The 25,314-nt window shown below is 34.6% G+C and overlaps 1 protein-coding gene and 1 pseudogene across 1 annotated transcript; one reads left to right on the plus strand and one right to left on the minus strand.

The window, feature by feature from the left end:
- The window catches only part of LOC134739521 (UDP-glucuronosyltransferase 2B4-like), a 374,361-nt pseudogene that overhangs the window by 236,698 nt on the left and 112,349 nt on the right, over window positions 1-25,314 (minus strand).
- On the plus strand, window positions 840-17,246 carry LOC134739432 (UDP-glucuronosyltransferase 2B4-like). The gene is made up of 6 exons (XM_063663721.1): window positions 840-1,560; window positions 3,176-3,324; window positions 7,423-7,554; window positions 10,315-10,402; window positions 11,256-11,475; window positions 16,545-17,246. Exons 1-6 carry the CDS (start codon window positions 840-842, stop codon window positions 16,822-16,824), a joined length of 1,590 nt encoding a protein of 529 aa, XP_063519791.1. The 3' UTR covers window positions 16,825-17,246.

Here is a 25,314-nt window from a genome sequence, read left to right on the forward strand (position 1 = left end):
TGGCTGCTGTGCTGTTCTGGTGTATCATTTTCACCCCAATCAGCTTGGGCTTTTCAAAGCTTACAGACTGGAATTGATAAGTGAATCAAACAGCAAAGATGCCCGCCCCTACCTCTCTCTGGGAGCTCTGTCACAGGGAGTTTTCAAATCTCTGTAGACCCAAGAACACTGGTGGGAGTGGTTGGAGTCCTCTGTTGTGAAGTCCCACCCAGTGAGGAGGAAAAGGATCTGGTACCTGCTTAAAGAAGCAGTCTGGCCATGTTTTTGTAGAGCAGATGTGCAGCAACTGGTAGATTCCTTCCACCACTAGTACATTTGGACTCTCCAAAGCTCGAAGGGCAGAACAGCTAAGTTGCACAAACAGCAAAAATGGAAGCCTACTCTGCACACCACATCTCAGTTGAAGATGCTGTGTGGTATATAAATTATATGTGAACAAAGTATACAAAAATTATTTGAACCATATTTTGTTATTTTATTTTTAGTTCTGGGTCAAACAAAATGCAGAAACATGAACCTCTCATGGCTATGGTTCTGGAAACTCTTCTAAAATATATTACAGAAGACAAGTGATGTTTCCATACAAGAACATTGATATTAGCTGAAAGATAGCACTTATAAACATAAAAGGGACATTAAACACACTTATGTAAACAGGCCATCTACCTTCCTTTATCTCCTTGCCATCTGCATGCTCAGACTGTTAATCTAATGATAATGTATTTACTTAGAAGTGTAAAAGTTACATTTTAACTTTGTGATTGATTTATCCATGGATATAACCATAAGAAATGACAGAAAGAAACAGCAAATGGAAAAAAGCATTCCATTGCACCAGGATGTCTACGAAATGGACTTCAGTTTTTCTCCTGATACAGCTGAGCTGTTATATTATCTCTGGGAGTTGTGGAAAGGTGCTGGTGTGGCCCACAGAATTCAGCCATTGGATGAATATGAAGACAATCCTGGAGGAGCTTGTCCAGAGGGGTCATGAGGTGACTGTGTTGGCATCTTCAGCTTCCATTCTTTTTGATCCAAACAGCCCATCTACTCTTAAACTTCAAGTTTATCCTGTATCTTTAACTAAAACTGAGTTTGAGGATATCTTCATGCAACTGGTCAAGAGATGGGCAGACCTTCCAAAAGACACATTTTGGTCATATTTTTCACAAGTACAAGAAATCATGTGGACATTTAATGACATAATTAGAAAGTTCTGTAAGGATGTAATTTCAAATAAGAAACTTATGAAAAAACTACAAGAGTCAAAATTTGATGTTGTTCTTGCAGACGCTATTATTCCCTGTGGGGAACTGCTGGCTGAGCTATTTAACATACCCTTTGTGTACAGTCTCCGTTTCTCTGCTGGCTACACAATTGAAAAGCATAGTGGAGGATTTCTGTTTCCACCTTCCTATGTACCTGTTGTTATGTCAGAACTAAGTGACCAAATGACTTTCATGGAGAGGGTAAAAAATATGATCTATGTGGTTTATTTTCAATTTTGGTTCCAAATATTTAATATGAAGAAGTGGGATCAGTTTTACAGTGAAGTTCTAAGTAAGTAAATTTTTAAATTGGTAACATGGAGATCTAACTTTCCTGTGCCTTTGAAGCTGAGCTTACATAAAGCAATAAAGTCAGGGTACTTGTTTTTTGTTTGTTTGTTTGGTTGGTTGGTTGTTTTTTTTGTTTTGTTTTGTTTTTTTTGGCAGAGTCTTGCTCTTCTTCCAGGCTGGAGGGCAGTGGTGTAATCTCAGCTCCCTGCTGGAATTACAGGCGCGTGTCAGCCCACTTGGCTAATTTTTTGTATTTTTAGTAGAGACAGGGTTTCCCCATGTTGGCCAGGCTGGTCTCAAACTCCTGACCTCAAGTGATACACCAGCCTCGGCCTTCCAAAGTTCTGGGATTACAGGCATGAGCCACCGCACCTGGCCAGTAGTGGAGTTTTTTGTATGTGAATTTATGAAATGAAAACACAAGATGATCTATCAGTCGGAAAATTATTATAGAAAAGCTTAAATTATAAGGTCAGTTAAAACCCTGTGGCTCTTGTTCATACAGAGCATTCTAGGAAGTCATAAACCTGTATATTAGTGCACCTAATATTTATTTAAACAATCACACATCTGGTTTACTATACATTTTTTTGTCTTAAAAAAAGTCAGACCTGTCAACAAACATCTTACTGAATGCATACATGTAGATTCAGTAGTTACACAATGTTCTATAACAACTATCTATGTAATATTGCAGAAATAATTTTTCCTTGTATACCTCAGTTTCCTTATTCTGAAATTAAAATACATCCCCATGTTACCAGAAGGTTTCCTTCACAATTGAGAGAAATAGTGTCTCTATCTCAAATGCAAAAACTAGTAAGTGTAATTTGTAGTTTCTAATGTCTCTACATTCCTTCACTAAAAGATTGGAAATTATTCATTTTAAGACCAATCATATTTTTGAATCTGAACATTGTTATATCTATATAGTTTTTTTTGAAACTATGCCTGTTTATTATAAAATATGAGCCAAATTAAGGTTGAATACAAATCTCTAGTTGAATAATTTCTCAAAATTTTCTAAGAGTAATTTACAAATATATTTACTTAAAAGCTAATATGATTAATACCTTAGCATGAATCAAAGGCAAAAGTGGGTACAAGGATTTCAGCCACACTCTCAAAATAGCCCACGGTTCACTTGAATAACCAAAGATAAAAGGATTAGATTAATGAACTGTGGAAACTAGACTATTTCTTCGAAAATTGTTTTTATGGGTACAGCAGAGTTAGTTGATCACAGAGATCAAAGAGTTGTTTAAGTGTTTATGTGCTACTGTTGAAACATTAAAGGGTAAAGAAATAGATGTTTACTTCTCTATAGATTATTTTAATAATTGTTTATGATTGTGAGTATTCTGATGTGACATTAGCACGATGATGTGGTTTACCCTCAAAATTCTCCTATCACTTTGCTTTTCTTATAAATACACATGGACAAAATACATAATACATAAAAATTAAACTATGCCTATATTTGAATATATGTTTATGTATTTCAAAGAACAGACACTTTGCCTACATTTCTGCCTACATTATTCTAATCCCTTTCAGAAAATTACCTAATGTAATTATCTTGTGTCATCCACCTTTTCTTTTCTTTTTCCTGTCAGGAAGACCCACTACCTTATCTGAGACAATGGGGAAAGCTGACATATGGCTTATTCGAAACTCCTGGGATTTTCAGTTTCCTCATCCACTCTTACCAAATGTTGCTTTTGTTGGAGGACTCCACTGCAAACCTGCCAAACCCCTCCCTAAGGTAAAGATAATTTTATTGGTTTTATTTTGTTGGCTTTGAATTTTTAGTAGGAATGATTCTACAGTCTTCATGAAGAGTGTTTGACTTAGAAAGAAAGATGGGAAGTGGGCGGGGTAAAGCAGATACCAATTAGAAACTCATGTACATGTTGATTTGTTGATACCATCATAAGTATGTGGGTTTCATCATTATTATAGACAGAGAGGGATACTAAAGAGACTTTGAAAATAGGGTTGGTTAAATTAAAGCCTTGATTATGCAACACATAAGAAGGTATTGGTCATTCATTAAAAGAATGTTTATAAAAAGTTTAACTGAAACCATAGATAAGAGAAAAAAAAATAGACACAGATTCTGTCCCCACACACATTACATTCTATTTCAAAAGATAGAATATGTGCAAGTAATAAAAATTGTGCAAAAGCTATTATCTCAAGGAAAAACCCAATGCCAAGATAGCATCAGTGGAGATAATAGAAAGTATCCTAGAGTCACTGATAATGAAGCTGAGAGCTGAACAATGTGCATAAATCGGTGAAAGAATGAGGGGGACAGGAAAACACAAAAAGAAAAGGAGATAAAGTGTTCAGAACAGTTCTCAGAACTCCAAGTTGAGCTTGCAGGGAAAGGCTGAGTAAGAATCAGATGATGCTGAGAGGCAAGTTAGAGCCAGATACTTATTAAGAGTTAACATATTTATTAAACAGTTTTGGGAACTACTAAAAAGAGTTAGGAAATGAAGATATGTGATAAGATTATTTAAAAAAAAAACAAAGAAAGAAAGAGCAGACCATTTGGGAAATTTTGCATGGAATCTGGCAGCAGATGATGGAAAAGTAAACTAGAATGTTGATAGAAATAATTATGCCTACATTTACAGTAATAGTATCCATTTCATATTGTGTTTTGTGGAAAAAATGTTAACACAGACAAAACACTTAAAATGTCTCTCTTATATATAGTCAGTGATTCAGAAATATTAATTTTGCAATTATGGTTATTTTATTATGATTACTAACACTATTAATTACTTAACATGTGCAAGTCACTTGAGATATCATTCTCCATTTAATAGAACCAGATTGTTCAGCACATCAAGATTACATTCTCTTGAAAAGTGGGTGACAGACATCCAGTGGACTTGAATAAAAGTAAGCATACTAGTTTCGCCAGTAAGATGAGCAAGTTGAAATTCTAAAATTCTACTGTAAGTGATAAGGATCCTAAGTATTCTAGCTTAAAAGAAAATAATTACTCCACAATATAAATGTGTACCCCTAATAATATTTGCAGCCAAACAAAGTGTTCACTTGATTTTATTCAAGGATGTAACTCATCCTACACTGAGATACCAGAGGTTTACATCCTAGAACAGAAACATACCCTATTAGAGCAAGTGTTTTTGGCTTTATGACAAGCAACTTACTAAAGCTTCCTGGTGGAACTTGTCTCTAGACGCCAAAGCTCCCTACAGAGAAGCATGAAGAAAATGAATGATGCACGTATAATAAAGACCAAATAATTTCTATCACTTGTATCTGAATAGTAAACAGTTTTCAATAACAAAATAATTTTGTCTACTTTGAAGATGATATTCTTTATCAAGGAACACAAGAACCTCATACATTTTAAATTAATATCATACTTTTAAGACATATGTGGAAAGTGAGCATTCTTTAATTCATTATTAAGTAATCTCTTAAGGTTTTTTGTCTACATAAAACTGAGAATTTATTCCATGATTAAAATACAATATCTACGCTGACTGCAAATTGTATGTGCTTTATAACTTTCTAAAGAGACAAAAGCTGAAGTAAGACTAATGAAAATTCTATGCAACCCTACCCTAGTGTTGAAAGATTTTCCTATTCACATTAAGGGAAAGTGATAGTGCTAACAGGAGGGGGATGAGAATAGGAGGTGTAGAAGGACAAGAAAAAGGATGACTTGTACTACAATAGTGATAATTTCTAATAGTAGCTGTTGTTATTAACTTGCAGAAAGATTTGAATGCAAGTCAATGGTTGTAAAATCGGTTATCTACTTGTTTATTATGTAAAATAATTGTTAACCCAAGTTGTTTTCTTTTCAATTAAATATTAGATTCTCAGATAATTTGTGTATGTTTTAAGAGAAAAGGACACTTGGCAAAATATATCAGGTGTTTTAAAAATGCACATAACCATTGGTTTCATAATATAGTCTCATGTAATCCTACTGAGGAAAAATAAATCAAGATGTACATATTTAATATTTATGGAAAATATTCATAAAATTAACATTGGAAGTAATCAAACATCTTAAATGAAGGAATTATTAAAAACTTATACTATATGCATACTATAGCCTTACAATAATTTTATCAATCAAATATTCAATTACACTGTCAGCCATAATGCAAGTAAAGTGAAGTAGAAAATGATAAATATAACAAGATGACAAGTTTTCTGTAGGAGAAAAATGTATATACAATAAGGTTAAAACCTTCTAAATAAATGTCACATGCGTACATGTGTAAATAGAATAAAAGCCATGATGGAACATACATATTTACATTGGTAATCTCTCTAGATAGAAATTTTTAAAAATTTCCTTTTCTTTTTAAAACTTTTCATACTTTTATTAAATTATTTACATTGATTTTGCATAATTTTTATGAAGTTGTCACAGAGTGGGAAACAACCAGTCCATATCAGTGATGAATCAGTAAACAGAGTTTAGATTAGTTCAACACTGGGTGGTTGAAGAAGGCTCTGGGCATCAAGCCGGTGAGAGTGAACACTGAACACAAGTTACATTAAATGTGGCAACAGGTAACAGCAATCACACAAAATGCCTATATGCCCCATGTGTTATCTGGAATAGTGGTACAATGATTCTCACATTAACATCGATGTCTTAAGATTAAAAATCATATTTGAAAAAATATTAGCAATATATGGATGGTTTTAACAGTCAATATTTGGATTTTTTTCTTTGTTTTATAAACAACAGTTAGAAAGCCTTTTACTCTAATGATTAAATCTGAAAGTTTATAAATTTAAATATTGGCATAGACTGGAGAAAGCAAATCAAAATAAATATCAATCAATTTTAGCCAAGCACATCTTCACCAGGAAGGGTGGTGTGAGTGAGCCACTCATGAGGGTGACCAGATCTCCCCTGTGGAAAGCCCTGGTGGCCTCTCCCATTATGTTGCAAGTGCTGCTGCCTCCGAGACACAGCAAAGTGACGATGAGAGTTCCTCACATGCAGTTATAAATAGCACATCAATTTTACAGTGTGATTTCAGGGAACGATTGTTCCACCTAAACAATCACCTGAAAAATATGATCATTCAATTATCTAACTATATACCATACAATTCTGTATTGTAAATGAGACTCTCAGGACTAATTCATAGAAATTCCAAACCACAACCAGACTCCAGAATGTCAGTGATTCTTAACCACCACCTTTTATGATTATTTTTACCTTTTTTGAAAAAAGACTGGAAAACTCTGACAAAATTTAAGTGAAGTGTAAAGGATTACAGAGGAAGATAAATGTAGACATAAATCATCGTAACTGTGAGTAACTTTTCCTCAGTGCTTATAGTTAAGGAAGCAAACCATCGATGACTTCAAACTAAAACAATTCTATAGAAAACCTGCCTGAAATAAAGATATGTGATTTACTAGAATGACAATATAGAATTAAAGCCAAGTGATGCCTCTTTCCTAGAACCTATATTAGTAACTATAATATTGTAAGTGAACAGTCTGGCTACAATATTTTCTAACATTATGTCCCCAACTACTATGTAATATGTATGTAATAGCTCCATTTCATTTCTCCCTTACACAACACACACACACGCACACACACAAACAGGCACACACACATATTTACATAAATACCCTTGGTAGAGGCCAACTGTCTCATATTACACATCTTCTTCATAAGAAATGGAGTGATTGAGTCAGTTAAAAGACATAATTAACTCCAATAATTCCTGATAATACTTGATTTTCTCTCTTTAGTAATTTGTACCAATTCTTTCAGTAGTGCCTGCTGTGCTAATATGCTTTTATGACAGAACGAATTCTTTTTTCACAGGAAATGGAAGAGTTTGTCCAGAGCTCTGGACAAAATGGTGTTGTGGTGTTTTCACTGGGGTCAATGTTCAGTAACATGACAGAAGAAAGGGCTAATGTAATTGCATCAGCCCTTGCCAAGATCCCACAAAAGGTAAGGTAAAGTTTCTTACTGGTATGAAAAACTACTAAAAGAGGCTGTTAAAGTCTGTATAGAATCCAATTATAGAAATTTTCTGCCTAGAAATGTAGCTGTTGGGAAAGCACTAATTATCAGATATTAGTTCAAAATCAGAAATATACATGGAAAATGCTAAAATAATACAAAGAATATATTAATGGATAATAAATTTGGCACTAATATTGTGATCAGGAATAAATTATATTAAGAGGTGTAGGTAAAGTTTTGGTATTACCATGATATTGGGGTCAGGTAAGAGATATCACCAAATTCTTTCCCTGACATTTGATCCTTATGTTTAAGGATTCCTGAGGGCATTGGACACAGTACAGATGTTATCAGAAGTTACATTTTAATGGGTAACTTCACTAGCACAATAACAATAGCAGGTATTTCAAAATGTCTAACATGCATCATGCAGATTAGGCATGCCATGTAATCCTGCCTCATATACTTCCTCTACATTTTGGAATAGGCCTATCAGAGTGATGTTCAGGGTACTATTCAGAGAAAGAATGGCCTAGGATGACAGACTTAGTCCAAGTTCCCACCCAGCCAGGTAGATTTAGAGAAAGAGTGAAAGCAGCCTCTCTTGCTGGACTGTGCCCAGCCAATGTCTGAAGCAGGAGAATGAAAAAGAAAGGATGGAGATGGATCCTGAACTGAAGGTGGATCCTGTGCTGTATAAAATGTGGCCCCACAAGGACTCAGCACTAACTATCAGATTAACAACTCCTCCCAGTAGAGGCAGCAGGAGGAAATACAGGAAGGAGTCAAACAGAAGGAAGCCAGACAGGGAAACAGGTTAAGATGCTCCCTCCATAGAACATAGTAGGAATATATTTTCTTCTGCATAGAATAAAATGGTGACTTTTGTGTATTTGTCAATTACTTTTTAGTTCCCTATCAGATATAGTCTTCCTGTAATGACCTATACTAATGTTTTTGCTGAAAACTCAGTTATTTTAATACTGATATAATAAGTAAAAGTTAAACACTGTAAATTATTGTTTAGTTTATGAGGATTGCTTTGGGGTTCCAAAATTAGTAACTTAAACATAAAAATGTCTTGGCTATAGCAGAACATATTAATCACTGTAGTCAAAGCTTTGTAGCACATTGTCTAAGTGTTAACAGTTGACCAAATTCATAAAAATACAATTTTGAATTTATTCAACAGCTATATCTTTATTGATGATACCAACAGGTTTCTCATGTCAGTGCTGAAAAAAGAACCAAAATTAGCAATACTGATGAGACGCTGAATTTGTCTCAAAAATTGTCCCTTTAAATTTCTCCTGGAAGTAGTGCTTGATAATTTGTAATTTCAAAGAAGTTATGTGTACTACCTTTATAGCATTAATTTATTTCTTACAAGTAGCTAATTTTATCAACTTGCTTTTTTGTCAAAGGACATCAAACTCTAATAAAATAACTTATAGACAAGCAGAAATACATGAACTACTTCCCATAATACTAAAAAATGAATAAATTAATGTTTAATTTGGAAGATGAAAACTAATATAAAATACATAAAACAAAATAAACATATAGGTAATTACCAAATTGTTACTGCTTTTTCTCACTAGAATTATAATGACTGAGTTTTTTTATACATATAATTTTTTAGAATTTTTATGTGTTTAAAATTAAATGTATTTTATTTTTTAACTTTTATTTCAAGTTCAGGGGTACAGGAGCAGATTTGTTACATAGATAAACTTGTGTCAGGGGGTTTTGTTTTACGGATTGTTTCATCACCCAGGCATTAAGACCAGTACCCACTAGTTATTTTACCTTATCTTCTCTCTCCCCCTACACCCTCCAATACACCCCAGTGTATGTTGGTCCCCTCTATGTTTTCATGTGCTCTCATCTTTTAGCTTCCACTTAATAGTGAGAACATGTGGTATTTAGGTTTCTGTTTCTATGCTAGTTCGCTAAGGATAACAGCCTCCAGCTCCACCTATGTCCCTGAAAAATACAAAATCTTGTTTTATGTTTTATGGCTGCATAATGTTCCATGGTGTATATGTACCCTATTCCATTTTCTTTATTCAGTCAATCATTGATGGGCATTAAGGTTAATTCCATGTATTTACTATGGTGAATACTGCTGCTATTAATAAACATGTGTATGTGCATTTATAAGAGAATTATTCATCGTCCTTTGGGTATATACCCACTAATGGAATTGGTGAGTTGAATTGTATTTTAGCCTCCAGGTTTTTGAGGAAGTACCATACTGTCTTCAGCAATGATTGAACCAAGTTACACTCCTACTAACAGAGTATAAGCATTCCTTTTTCTAAACAATCTCGCTAACCTCTATTACCTTTTGAGTTTATAATAGCCATTATGACTGGTTCAAGATAGTATCTATTGCGATTTTGATTTGCATTTCTCTAATGAACAGTGGTGTTAAGATTTTTTCATATGATGGTTGGCAACACATAGGACTTCTTTTGAAAAGCATAACAATTTTTTAAATACTTGAACTTTTCATTGATAATCTCATTTTTCTAAGCTATTATTTGGAAGATCCTGATTTCCTTATATACTTAACTAATTATAAGAGTTAAGAAAATGAAATGTTAGCATTCTGTTTACATCAGTCTTTGAGTAGTTTTATTACCTTCATCCCCGATCTCATTCTTAATATCTTTAGAGTTCTAACATTCTATAATTTCAGAGTTCTACTCATGGAATAAGATATTTTCTTTACTGCAACAGGTTCTGTGGAGATTTGATGGGAATAAACCACATACTTTAGGACTCAATACTCGGGTGTACAAGTGGATACCCCAGAATGACCTTCTTGGTATGACTATGAAGTACAAATACTGAATATATTAGTAACAGCCCATTAGAGTGTTAACGATTAATCATGAAATAAGCTTATTGAAAATTTGTTATGGAAAAACTGAAAAATAAAATGAAACTTCTTTATGTTTATTTTCCAGTCCTGTGGGAAAAATAATAAGCTATAATTGTTGGCATTTTACGATGTACATTCACATTCTTTATGGTCAGAATCAGAGTATTTTTATTTCAGGTGTTATGTCTATTTTGTATAACTTCATAGATTGTCTCTTTGTCACCTATTTCTATAACTTTACACCTGTTCTTTCTTTTTATGCAGGGTTATTTCAAATGTCACTAAAAATAATAGCTTTTCTGCTATCACCAGGGACTCTGCATTTTCTGTAGGATTAAATTCCTAATCTTAATCATAAAGTGATGACACATTTCATGATGAAGTGTGTGACCTGTCCTTCTGCAGGCCTAGCACCACCACCACCCCACTGCCTGCTGCCTTGCACATCTCACATATCACATTCTGTGAGAGCACTTAGGAGAACACATTCTTACATGTCCTTCTCTTTTCTTTGCTTCTTTTTTTTTTTTTTTTTTTGCACATTTTATTTAGATTGCACTTTTTCTTTAGTCCAACTGGTAATATTGTTTAATATTTTTTCAGTCTGAAGTCACACACACCATATAGCTTTCACTTACATCTCCAGCACAAGTAGGTGCTCGTTCCTCTGAAGTCTGAAACACAATTTTAATTTAGTTCAATGTTTTAGCTAGAAAACAGTGTCACTTGAGCCTTTAGGTGTGCATTTCTCATTTTATTCCTATGAATAATTTTGCTAAAATTCATCCAATCCTAGGTCATCCAAAAACCAGGGCTTTTATAACTCATGGTGGATCCAATGGCATCTACGAGGCGATCTACCATGGGATCCCTATGGTGGGCATTCCATTGTTAGCGGATCAACCTGATAACATTGCACACATGAAGGCCAAGGGAGCAGCTATTAGACTGGACTTCAACACAATGTCGAGTACAGACTTGCTCATTGCACTGAAGACAGTAATTAATGACCCTTTGTGAGTATAACAATATTTTTTTTACTAGGTGGTATTTATAGATCGTATATCTTCTCAATAGTAGGTATGAGTTTCATCCTTTTATCAAGGGACTAATTTTGAAAGAATTTAAATGATATAACCCATCTGAAATCTTCTTTTATTTTTGAGTGGTTATTTAAACATTGTGTTTTGAACTCCATACATTTAATGGGTATCCAATTAGTGAAACAATTTTCTACACAAAAATAATTTTAAAGTAATATAGATAATATAAAAAAGACGGTTTTTGGAAAACTATGTGATCAGTCCACAGTAGAAAGGAAGGATAAACTTGGAGAAATATGATAAAATATTTTAGTTAAATATCTGTAATGTCTAAAAGTATAACTATTTCCTTGCTGAAAAATTCATTTTTATTGTTTTCATTATTGTAACAGGCTTGATAATTAGATATAACTTCCATGACTTAAAACCCACCTATTTAAAGTGTAAAATTCCAATATATTTAGAATGCTTATGAATCGTGAAGACATCTGGCATCATACAATTTAGGGTATTATGTAAATGACTTCTTTCACTGAGCATAATTTTTTAATAGTTTTTAGATTCATTCATGTTGTAGTGTGTATTAATACCTCATTTCTTTTTAGAGCAGTATAATATTTTATAGTATGGACATGCCATATTTTATTTGTTCACTTATCAGTTCATTGGACTTTTGATTGTTTCCAATTGTGGCTATTAGGAACATTGCTACACATGTTTTTGAATAAACATGTTTTCCTTTCTTTTGGGTTGAACTATAAGTGTAATTGCTGGCTTATTGGGAACTGTACGTTTATGAAGAACTGCTAAACTGTTTTCCAAAGTACTTGTTCCATTTGTCATTACCACCAACAGTACAAGAGGGTTCCAGTTCCTCCACACTGTTGCCAACACCTGTTATTATCTTTTCATTATAGCCTTCTTAGTGGGTGTGAAATGATCTCTCATTGTGGTTTCAGTTTGGATTTTTGTTACAGCTAAAAATGTTGAGCATTGTTATGTGTGCTTATTGACCATATATCTTCTTTGGAAAAGTGTCTACTTCAATCCTTGGAAAATTTTTAAACTTTGCTACTTGTCTTAATATTGAGTTTTAAGAACTATTTGTATATTATGAATATAATCTTATATCAGATGTATAGTTTTCAAATATTTTGTTTTATTCTGTACATACTAGTGTTGTATTTTTTGATGATGGTTTTTGAAGCACAAAAATTTTAATTTTAATAAGTTGAATTTTGTAAAATTTTATTATTATTATACTTTAAGTTTTAGGGTACATGTGCACAACGTGCAGATTTGTTACATATGTATACATGTGTCATGTTGATGTGCTACACCCATTAACTCATCATTTAGCATTAGGTGTATCTCCTAATGCTATCCCTGCCCCATTTTTAATAATTGATTTCTTTATACTCCAAAGGATGCAATGTGCAAAATGCCTACCCAGTCCAACTACCATCAATTCAGCATTTATGACTACTATCAATAATGTTTTTAGGTAAGGAAGGTATCACCTAAAGGAATACTTTTAAAACAGGTTGTACCATATAACAGATTGGACCAATATAAAAGAAATATCAAATCAGGTGGTTTATTTAAATGTGAATGTACAGATACTTCCATTAAATCTAAACCGACCTTAAAAAGAGGAGCAAATAATGAGTAAGGATATAAAGCATTAGAAGAACACAGTTAACAAATGGAATCTTATAATGTAACAGGATGCACACACACACACATGCATATATATATATATATATATATACAATATGTATTATATATATCAACTGGAAGACACATTTTATTAGAGCATGTTGAATTGTTAATAATTATTTGAAGTGACTTGTGGTGGGCCATAAATGCAGATTCAGTAAATTTGAAAAGATTCAATATCATAAAGAGTATATGATCCAACCTTGGTAGAAGTAACGGAGATTTTTAGAATGATAACTAAAATATCTTTAATTTCGGAAATTAAAAAAATATACTTCAAAAAAATTTTCAGTCCTGCCTCAGCCTCCCGAGTAGCTGGGATTACAAGTGTGCACCACTACACCCGGCCAATTTTGAATTTTTAGTAGAGACATGTTTTCACCATGTTGGTCAGGCTGGTCTCGAACTCCTGACCTCAGATGATCCACCTGCTTTGGCCTCCCAACGTGCTGGGATTAGAGGCATGAGGTATCGCTTGAACCTGGGAGGCAGAGGATGCAGTGAGCCAAGATCATGCCATTGCACTCCTGCGTGGGCAACAAGAGCAAAATTCCGTTTCAAAATAAAAATAAATAAAAATACTTGAAAATTAAAAATTAAAAAAAAGACAAAAAGTGAATCATAATTATGCATGCACTTTTATCTCAGCAATCCTACTTTCAACTGTATATCCAACAGATATATATAAATATGTAAACCTAGTGCTATATATGACATGGACAGTAAACAGAAAAATACTGGTTTAAGAGGTCACTTCCCCAGCAAAGTTCCCACCGTCAAGCCTGAAAACTCATGCCCCTAATTGAGAACAGACATTCTGTTTTTGAGCCCCAAAGTTGCCTTTTGGCCCACCATGCTCCCCTATTCTGTACCCATATTAACCCCAAATATCCGGCACAAACAGAAGAGCAGAAGAGTGGCAGAATGGCAATAGAGAGAAGAGGAGTTTCTGAATGCTGAGAATAGTTCAGCTGGGGACAGTTGGAGAAGAGAGGAGATTGGATGCTGGATGGCCAAACTCCAGTGGAAGATCATCTTCCCACTCCATCACCATTCCAGCTCCCCATTCATCTCACTGAGAGCCACCTCCACCACTCAATAAAATCCCTGCCTTCATCCTTCAAGTCCATGTGTGACCTGATTCTTCCTGGATGCTGGACAAGGACCTGAGTACTAACAGGGCACTGAACTGGTTGACACTTAAGCCATCAGTACATGGCAAAGCTAAAAGAGTACACTAACACATACCCACTTGGGCTTCGGGAGTTGCAGCCACCAACTCCTGGATGCTCTCTGTGGCCAGAGCCCAGGGGCGCTCACACAGGCTCCTGCACCTCCTATCTGCATGCTCCCCCTACCGTAAGGGGCTTGAACGTGCACGGAGGCTGAACAGATGAGCCACACAGCTGTTGCACATCTTGTGAGGGGAGGTACAGAGCTCTTGCATTTCATATATAAGAATGTTTATGACAGAATTATTAATATTGTCCAAAAATTGTTAGCAACCCAAATGTCTATTGGTTTTAAAATGATGACATAATCTGTGGTTTAGCAATCAACAAAATACTACACAGAAATGGAATAAAATAACAACTGCTACACAAAAATTAAAAAAAAAAACAGACTCTAATGAATATATGTTATATAATTCAATTACATTCAATTATATAAACAAAGAAAACTAATGTATGATATTTGGCTAATATTTAATTGGAGGATAAAAGTAGTGGCTAAACGGTTCAGGAAAAGAGAGTTATTCTAGGCAGGTTGTGATATCCTACATCATGATCTAAGCAGTAGGTAAACTGGTATCTTCTCTTCAAGATAATGTTCAAGATGATCTTGCACTTTTGACCTACTCACTTAGTGTATGTATATTTATCTTTTGGTTTCAATATTTAAAGCTTTATTTTATAAGTATATAATGCATTTAAAATTCTAAGAATCAAATATCAGTATAAGCATAAAACAATAGAGAAAATCCTAGAGGTTCCATCATAGTGTGGCCAGGAAAAGCTTCTCTTAGAGGTAACACTTAGAGGGAAGCCTCAAAAAGAGATAGAAGCATGCCTTGGGTTGTTGCAACAAAGAATGCTCCAAGAGCGCGAGAGAGGGGACAAAATGTGTAAAGATGCTATGATGAGAACACTTTTGGGAGCTTAAAGAAAAATAGAAGGCCAATGTCTCTAGAAGGCTTAGCATGCATGGAAAGTGTTAGGAGAAGAGCTTGCCAGTGTTTGACATTGCAGGGTCCTGTAGACCAAATAACAGAGTTGGATTTTATTCTGAATATGATGAGAAGTCAGGCAAAAATCTTAATTAGGGGAGTGGCAAAATCTGACTTTTATTTCAAAAATACCATTCTGGCTACTGGGGAGGAAATAGTACGAGATAAAAGGTAGGGTAGAAGCAGACTGACTAGCTATGAGGCATTTCACTCACCATGACACAATTCCTTTTGGGAACTTAAAAATGATAGTTCTCAAAATGTATTTTCACTATCTTTCCTAAAGCACTTAAAATTGCTCATGATGTTTAGCATGTTCTTATATGCCTGTTTGAGAACTGAAAGAGTATAATTGAATTTTTCATAACACAAAGGATAAATGTTTAAGGAAAGATACCTTATTCTCCATGATGTGATTATTTCACCTTGCAGCCTGTATCAAAACATCTCACACAACCCATAAATATATACACCTACTAAGTACCCACCAAAACTAACAATTAACAAACAAACAAAAAGTAAAGAAATGGCTCATATTTGCTTTGCCTGAAAGAAACCAGTTTTCTCACCAGACTTTCCGTTTTTACCTTAAAAATATTTGTCAATGATAAAATTCCAATTTAAAAGCCAAAGTTTCTATCATGATTCAAATTAAATTACAGAAATTCTATGTCAATTCAATGACATTTACTTTGAATCATTTGACACTTTAAAAACCTTTCATAGGCCGGATGCAGTGGCTCATGCCTGTAATCCCAGCACTTTGGGAGGCCGAGAAGTCACCTGAAGTCAGGAGTTTGAGACCAGCCTGGCCAACATGGAAAAACACCGTCTCTACTAAAAATACTCAAATTAGCCGGGCATGGTGGCACGTACCTGTAATCCCAGCTGAGGCAGGAAAATCTCTTGACCCTACGGGAGGTGGAGGTTGCAGTGAGCTGAGACTGCACTGAACTTCAGCCTGGGCGACAGAGCAGGGCTTCATCTAAATAAATAAATAAACGAATAAAAACAAAATAAAAACCTTACATGGACTTGATATGCTCAAGCAAATTAAGTTACTTCCAATTTTGATATCTCTATGTTTATCCTTCAGATATAAAGAGAACGCTATAAAGTTATCAAGAATTTATCATGATCAGCCAGTGAAGCCCCTGGATCGAGCAGTCTTCTGGATTGAATTTGTCATGCGCCATAAAGGAGCCAAGCATCTTCGGGTTGCAGCTCACGACCTCACCTGGTTCCAGTACCACTCTTTGGATGTGATTGGGTTCCTGCTGGCCTGTGTGGCAACTGTGATATTTATCATCACAAAGTGTTGTATGTTTTGTTTCTTGAAATTTGCTAGAACTGGAAAGAAGGGAAAAAGAGATTAGTTGTATTTGAGGCTTGAAGCTGGGAAACCTGATAGATGGGACTTCTTCAGTTTATTCCAGCAAGAAAGGTTATGATGCAACATTCCTTTCTTTCTATGACAGAAAACCTCTTCAAAACTTACTTGCCTTGTCAAATAAAAATTTGTTTTTCAGAGATTTAATACTTGTTTAATGGTTAGAAATACTTTTTGTCAAGAAGGAAAATACTAGCGAAAATACAAAATAGTATAAACCCATACAAGCTTATATGTAAATCTGTGGAGCTTATATTGAAATTTATTGCTCCCATTCATAGGTTACATGAAAAAATTTTTACTGCGCTCAAGTACATTTCATATATTGTACTTAAACACAAGAATGTTAAGAAGCCCACTGACAGTATTGATACTGTTTTGTAAATACTCAGATTACTTTGGCTTCATTTTGAGCAGGATTTTCATATTTTAACTGTTGATAAAGGAACGATTAAACAATTGAATTGTATAAAAAAATCTCTCTCTTCCTTTCGCTATTTTGAGATGAGTACTGCTGCTTGGCTTTTATGGTGCATACTGTTTAAGCGCCAGTTGTTTTTTTTTCTTAAAGTTATGACAAAATGTTTATCATTTTAGAGCTTTAGTCATCTCCAGTGGAAAGTATGTGGAATTAGAAATATAGCAACTACTACCTGCTTCCTACAGTAATATTGAACTATTTTACAAAGTCTTTGGTTCTATGGGCCAGTTCAGGCTTTCCGTGTGATATCAACAAAATCAATACATGTTTGTTCAAAAAAAAAATTAAAAATGAAGAAATGAGTGAGTGAGTGGTGGAAAGAATACTGGGCTCAAGTCAGGAGAGCTGGGGTCCAGTCCACCTTTCTGCTGAGCCAGTCTTTCACCCTGAGCCTCAGTTTACCCATTTTTTCTGGTCATTTAAAAATATTCATCTGGTTGATTTTATTTTCATATTTTAAATTATTTCAATAGTTTTTAGGGAACAGATAGTGTTTGATTAGATGGATAAATTCTTTAGTTGTGATTTCTGAAATTTTGGCACACCCCTCACCTCAGCAGTGTACACAGCACCCAATGTGTAGTCTTTTATCCCTCTTCCCACTCCAACCTTCAGTCCATTATATTATTCTTATGCCTTTTCATTTTCATAGCTTAGCTCCCACTTGTAAGTGAGAACATACAATATTTGGTTACCTAATTCTGAATTACTTCACTTAGAATAATGTTGTCCAACTCCATCCAGGTTGCTATTAATGGCATTATTTTGTTCCTTTTTATGACTGAGTAGTATTCCACAGTTTGTGTGTGTGTGTGTGTGTGTGTGTGTGTGTGTAGTACATTTTCTATAGTACATCTTCTGTACATAGTACATGGGCATTTAGGTTTGTTTCATATTTTTACAATTAGGAATTGTACTGCTGTAAAGATGTGTGGGCATGAGTCTTTGAATATAATGACTTCTTTTTTTTTTTTTTTGTGGGTAGATACCCAGTAGTAGGATAGCTGGGTAAAATGTAGATCTACTTTTAGTTCTTTAAAGAATCTCCATACTGTTTTCTATAGTGGTTGTACTAGTTCACATTCCCACCAGCAGTGTAAAAGTATTCCCTTTTACCACATCCATGCCAATATTATATTATTTGGGGGTTTTTTAATGATGTTCATTCTTACAGGAGGACAGTGGTATTGCATTGTGGTTTTGATTTGCATTTCCATAATAATTAGTGATGTTGAGCATTTTTTGTTTGTTGGCCATTTGTATATTTTCTTTTGAGAATTGTCAGTTCATGATCTTAGCCTACTTTTTGATGGTATTGTTTTCCTCTTGACAATTTGTTCGAACTCTGTAGATTCTGAATCTTAGTCTTTTGTCAGATGCACAGTTTGTGAATATTTTCTCCCACTCTGTGAGTTGTCTGTTTACTCAGCTGGTTATTTCTTTTGCTGTGCAGAAGCTTTTTAGTTTAATTAAGTCACATCTATTTATCTTTGTTTTTTTTGTATTTGCTTTTGGGTTCTTGGTCATGAAGACCTTGTCTAAGACAATGTCTAGAAGAGACTTTCTGATGTTATCTTCTAGAATTTTTATTTTTTCAGGTCTTACATTTAATTTTTCATCCATCTCAAGTAGTTTTTTATAAGGTGAGAGATGTAGATTCAGTACCATGTGGTTTGTCAATTATCCCAGCACCAATGGTTGAATAGGGTGTCCTTTCTCCACTTTATGTTTGTGTTTGTTTTGTCAAAGATCAGTTTGCTATAAGTATTTGACTTTATTTCTGGATTCTTTATTCTGTTCCATTGGTATACGTCTGTTTTTATACCTTTGCCATCATGTTTCAATAGCTACAGCCTTGTAGTAATTTGAAGTTGGGTAATGTGATACTTCTAGATTTGTTCTTTCTGCTTAGTCTTGCTTTGGCTATGCAGACTTCAAGCTGAGAATCATATCAAGAATTCAACCCTTTACATAACAGCTGAATCAAAAAGAAAAAAAAACCCATAAAATACTTAGAAATATACTCAACCAAGAAGGTGAAATACCTCTACTAAGAAAACTAAAAAATACTGCCCCAAAAAATTATAGATGACACAAACAAATGGAAACACCTCCCATGTTCATGGATGGGTAGAATCAAATTTATGAAAATGACCACACAGCCAAAAGCAATCTATGAATTCAGTGCAATTCTCATCAACTTATCGTCATCATTCTCAACAGAACTAGAAAAAACAATCCTAAATTTCATGTTGGTTTTATTCTCATTTTTTGACCTTTAATAGCAAATGTAAGTTCTTAATTTTAGTTTGTGATAATATAGGAAATGCATTCTAAAGAGACTTAGTGAATTTTCAATCTTGCTACACATACATGTACATATACATGTCCGTTTCTTTTGAAACAAGACACAGCATCACTTAACTATCTAATAGGTGTGTTGCAAAATTCAACACGTTCATTGAAGACAGTTTGAAATAATAATTATTATTGTACATAACTATACGTTAAATGATCATGTCTAATTTTTTTCCAGAGTTTTGATCCTTCCCTCCTATAAATATAATATGGCAATATTAATTTTTTTAGCATAACAAAAATATATATACAAAGAATACAAAAAGTTTATAAATTTTGTGGAAACCAGCTAAATCAAGCCATAAATCTCCTTTCATCTGCACATCAGGGACGCACTTTATTATCAAAGTGGTCTAGATTGACAGAAACCCAGTTTTCTTTGTTGATCAGAAGTCTCATCAGTAACCAAGTCTCACAACAAATATCCTTAAGACTAACGCAGGATTTAAATATATATCACTATATATATATATACACACACACACACATATGTATACACACACATATATATTACTATATATGTCACTAAATATGTAGATTTGTACTTGTATAAATATATATATATATGTAAATGAAGAGACTTTGTGAGTTTTCAATCTTGCTAAACATACATGTACATATACATATTCATTTCTTTTGAATGTTGGTAGTATACTGTAAAATAACCTTCTAAAATAAAATGTCAATATACAGTTTGAAACTGAAGTTCTACATCTAGAAATCTGTCATGCAGAAATCCTTCCATATAAGCACATGTATGAACAAAATATTTCCTCCAGCACTTAAATGGCTCCAGTCAATGAACACACATACCTCCAACAAATGTGTGAGTATAACCATTGCAGAGAACAGTTTATTCCACTGCTAAATAGAAAAAAAATTGCTTCCAGAAATAAAAGTCCTTGCAATGAAATAAAATAAAATATATGTAAACTTAAATAAAATATATGTACTAAAATATATGTAAACTTGTACAAGGAAAAAAAAAATTAGAAGAATGCACATAAATCCAAGGACACAGCATTTAACTTTTTATAATATTTTCATGTATTACTTATGTGGTTTAAAAATTAATTTGTGTAATAAACACATAAAATCAATACAGGAAGTTCTAAAAATTAACAACTAATTATTAATTCATTAGTGCTATTCAAAAAATTTTAATTGATCATGTTTCTCACATGCTAATTTATTGATTTCCGGCTTTTTTTTTAGAACACTTGTTCCATGTTTAAAATACCTATGGATAAATATAATACAATGTTTAAAAAATTACAAGAACTGTACAAATCTAAATGAACAAAATTTTCATATTTTGTTCTTTTATTATTTTTAATATTTTATGAATCTTACAATAGCTTAACAACTTCTGCTGTCTTCTTCAAAAGGTTATAATGGTTGTGATTTTGTGACATGACTGTAAATACTTTGACAATTTTCCTGTCAGGTAATATTCCTTCCCTTTGAAGTCTGGCAGACCTTGTAGCTGTCTCAACAAAAAAGATGCAGTGGAAATAATGCAGCTTAATTTCAAAGTTACGTTGGAAACATATATTCTCTCTGTTTCTCTCTCTCTCTTTCTGTCTTTTGTTTTTATGTCTCTTTTTCTCTCCACACCTCCTCAACTCAATCTGTAGTCCCCATTATGAATGACAATTTGGCAGAGAGACACAAATACATGCCTAAGAAATCCTGGTAGCCCATTAGCACTTTGAGCCTTTCAGCTTGAATCATTAAGTATGTAAGTGAATGATCTTCAAATAATTATAGACTGAGGCAACATAGGAAAGTAGCTACCTGGTCGGGCACGGTGGCTCACGCCTGTAATCCCAGCACTTTGGGAGGCCGAGGCCGGCAGATCACAAGGTCAGGAGATCGAGACCATCCTGGCTAACGCGATGAAAGCCCATCTCTACTAAAAAAAATTACAAAAAATTAGCTGGGCGTGGTGGCGTGCACCTGTAGTCCCAGCTACTCGGAAGGCTGAGGCAGGAGAATGGTGCGAACCCAGGAGGCGGAACTTGCAGTGAGCCAAGATCACAACACTGCACTCCAGCCTGGGTGACAGAGCAAGACTCCGTCTCAAAAAAAAAAAAAAAAGAAAAAAAGAAAAAGAAAGTAGCTACCTAAGAAACTCTGCCTAAGGAACACACAACTGAGCCCAACCAACACACAGAATCTGAGAAATGATAATAAGTTGATTACAGTTGTTTTAAGGCCTGACGTTTGGAAACAATTTTTCATGCAGTGATACAAAACTGGAATGATAATTCTACATATTTGAAATTATATGTTAGTAATAAAATTACAATTAATATATGGCTACCTGAGTGGAAAATAGAGATTATTATATTTTGAAAATATCTGTACCCCCAAATAGAAGAGTCAGCATAACATGGTGGTTAAGAGCTGGCACTCTGGATCCAGACCACCTTGATTCAAGCCTCTGAGAAACCACTACATAATGATGTGGGGTGGACAAGTTACTTGGACTTCATTTGCTTCAACTTCCTCACCAATGAAATGGCAGTGGTGGTCATAGCATTATCGACCTCATGGGGTTGCTGAACGGATGAATTCATTAATATTTCAAAGCACCAAAAGCAATTGTATATACAGCAAAGTAAAATTTTTTGTAACCTTGAATGTGGAAAGGTTTTTGGATATGACACCAGAAGAAGAAGCAACCAAAATAAAATTCGTAAATTGGATTTCATCAAAATTAAAATTTTCACACATCAAAGAACATCATCAATAAAGTCAAAAGAGAAACCAGAGTTTGAAGTATACATTGGCAAGTTACATACATTACAAGTGACTTATATAAAAAATATATAAAGAAAGCTTACAGCTCAATGTTACAAAGACAAATAACCTAATCAAAAAATGTTTAAAAGAGCTAAACAGGAATTTTACCAAGGAATGTGTAAATGTCCAATAAGAACATGAAAAAAAATGTTTTATGTTAGATTATATAGAGAGAAACATATAACATCTTCCCAATCACAACTAACTTTTCCTTTGTGCTCATAGTCAGGGAAATAAATTCTCATGACTAAATACATAAGCTGTCTGCAATGAACACAAGTTATTTAGCAGAACTATAACAATATAAAATTAAAGATAAGTGAACAAATAACACTAGTCTTCTTAAGAATCCATATTAGTGATTAAAATATTATAAGTGAAGAGTCTGGGTCCCATATTTTTAAAAGTATCTTTCCCCACTACTGTGTAAAGATGCTATTTTAATTCTTATTATATATACTAAGTCAAATGCACACACACACACACTTGCATGACTATGCATTAATAATAGAGTTATGTAGCACATAATTCCTTCCAAAGGAACTGAGTGATGAGGTTTATTTAAAAAACTGGCACTACTGAAAACAGTATGGAGGTTTCTCAAAAAATTTAACATAAGATTACCATATGATGCAGCAATCTCTCTTCTGGATATTTATCCATAAGAATTAAAATCAGGATCTCAAAGAGATATTTACACATCCATATTCATAACAGCACTATTACGAAAGCTCAGACCTTGAAACAATCCCAGCATCTATTAAGGAATGAACAGATAGACACTATGTGGTTTATGCTACAATGTAGACGAAACTTGATATCATTAGGCTAAGTGAATAAGTCACAAAAAGACAAACACTGTAATCCCTCTTATATAAGGTATCTAAAAGAGTCAAATTCATTAAAAAAAGAAAAGAAAGTAGAATGGTGGCTACCACATGAAAAGGACACCACAAAATAAAAAAATGTTTAATGAGCATAGAGTTTTAACTTTACCAGTAGAAAAAGTTCTGGAGATTGGTTCTATAAGATTGTGTACCTAGCAGTACAATGTGTACACTTAGAAGTGGTTAAGATGGAAAATTTCATATTATGTATGTTTTATCACAGCTTCTACTCCAGCAATTCCAGTTAATATTTGATATTCCATCCTAATTTCTTGTAGCATTCTTTACAATAGTGTTTGCTGTGTTATTGCTCTTTTGTGATGGAGCAAATTCTTTCTTCATAGGAAATGGACATTTTCCCAGAGCTCTGGAGAAAATAGCATTGCAGTGTTTTGTCTGAGAACAATGGTTGGTAACATTATAGAAGAAAAGGCTGATGTGATTGCATCAGCCCCTGCCCAGATCCCACAAAAGTTTAAAGTGCCATAATGTTGCAAAACTAAGAGTCTTAAATTCTCTAAAGAGTTAAAGGGTGAAAATTTTCTACCTGAAAAGTTCACATTTAGGATAATTTAATTTACTCAGATTGAGGCAGGAAACTAAAGAAAGAAAGAAAAATAAAATTAAAAAGAGAAATAAGCTTTCCTGTATTAGGCTAACTTGTCCCAGAGGCAGCAATGGGTGCAGCCCAGGCCCAGGGAAAGTCTTGATAATACTACCTAAAAAGCCACAACACACACAAAAAAATGTGGTCTGGAGACTCTCCCAGGACTCCCTCAATATAGGGAGAAGAACAACAATTTTTCCTTTGTTTTATGGTATGAGTTTATAGATTCTTGTTCTCTGTAACTAGTAACTTCAAGTATTCTGTTTTATCTAAAAAGTACAGCAAAGGTCATGAGAAGCCTGAGCAGGCCTGAAATACAGCTGTCTGGGCACCATGGTGAAGGTTATAAGATAAACCAATGCAAGGCTCTTTTGAGCAAAACATAGATAACAGACATCTAGTTTGCATAGCAATGGTCATGTGTACTCCTGAGTTATGAACTGTCACGATTTGATTAATTGTTCTGCCTCTGTATCCCTGCCTTTGCACCACTGTAAGCCTGCATCAAGTTAGCCCACTGCTTTTTAAAATTATGTATAAAAGTCAAGTGCTGTCTTTGTTGGGGGCCCCATCTTCGGATGTTAGGTCCACTGGGTTTGAGTGCACTCAATAAAGATATCCTCCTGTATGCACCCCAAGGTCTCTCTCTGGTCCTCCTGATTCTGCAACACTTCTGGCCACCCAGATGCAACTGAGAGATGGCAGTTTGGCTGTCTCCTGTGCTTGTGGGTGGTCTGGGGCCCTGGCCATGGGAGATTAGTAACTTCAGGACCCATCAGGGGAACTTAAGCCTGGAAAAAGGAGCAACTCTCCCAGGACCCCAGTGCCCCTTCCCTGACAGCACAAGGGAACCTGGAGGGGTTGACAGATGATTCCAGGAATGGCACACTTTCTTCAGAACCACGGTAAAGTTTTGGGGCCCAAGGCAGGACCCATCCCATAAGGACGGAAAGGGAGCCTGATCACTTCCCAGGGAGTGACAACTAATCCGACACAGAGCTGCTGGGGGCGGCGAGAGTGGCTTGCCAATTTGGATGAAACTCACACTCCAACCAAAACAGGATGCAAGAGTGGCTCACTAAGTCAGTTCAGAAGGAAAATGGACATGGCGAGAGTGGTTTGCTGCCCCAACCAGGAAAGGGAACTGGAAGCAGGGTAGTGTGTGAGTGCATGTGAAAGAGACGATTCTGGGAGGAACCAATGGGAATGATATGTGTGAAGCTGCAGATCTCTTAGTGTAGGCTGTATGCTCTGAGCAAAGTGTAGGACCAATGGGGTCCAATTGGTCTAAAATGAAAGGAAAGGTGAATGTGCTGCATCGTAACTGGGTGGAAA

Source organism: Pongo pygmaeus, chromosome 3 (genome assembly GCF_028885625.2).
Source record: "Pongo pygmaeus isolate AG05252 chromosome 3, NHGRI_mPonPyg2-v2.0_pri, whole genome shotgun sequence".
Lineage (NCBI taxonomy): Eukaryota > Metazoa > Chordata > Mammalia > Primates > Hominidae > Pongo > Pongo pygmaeus.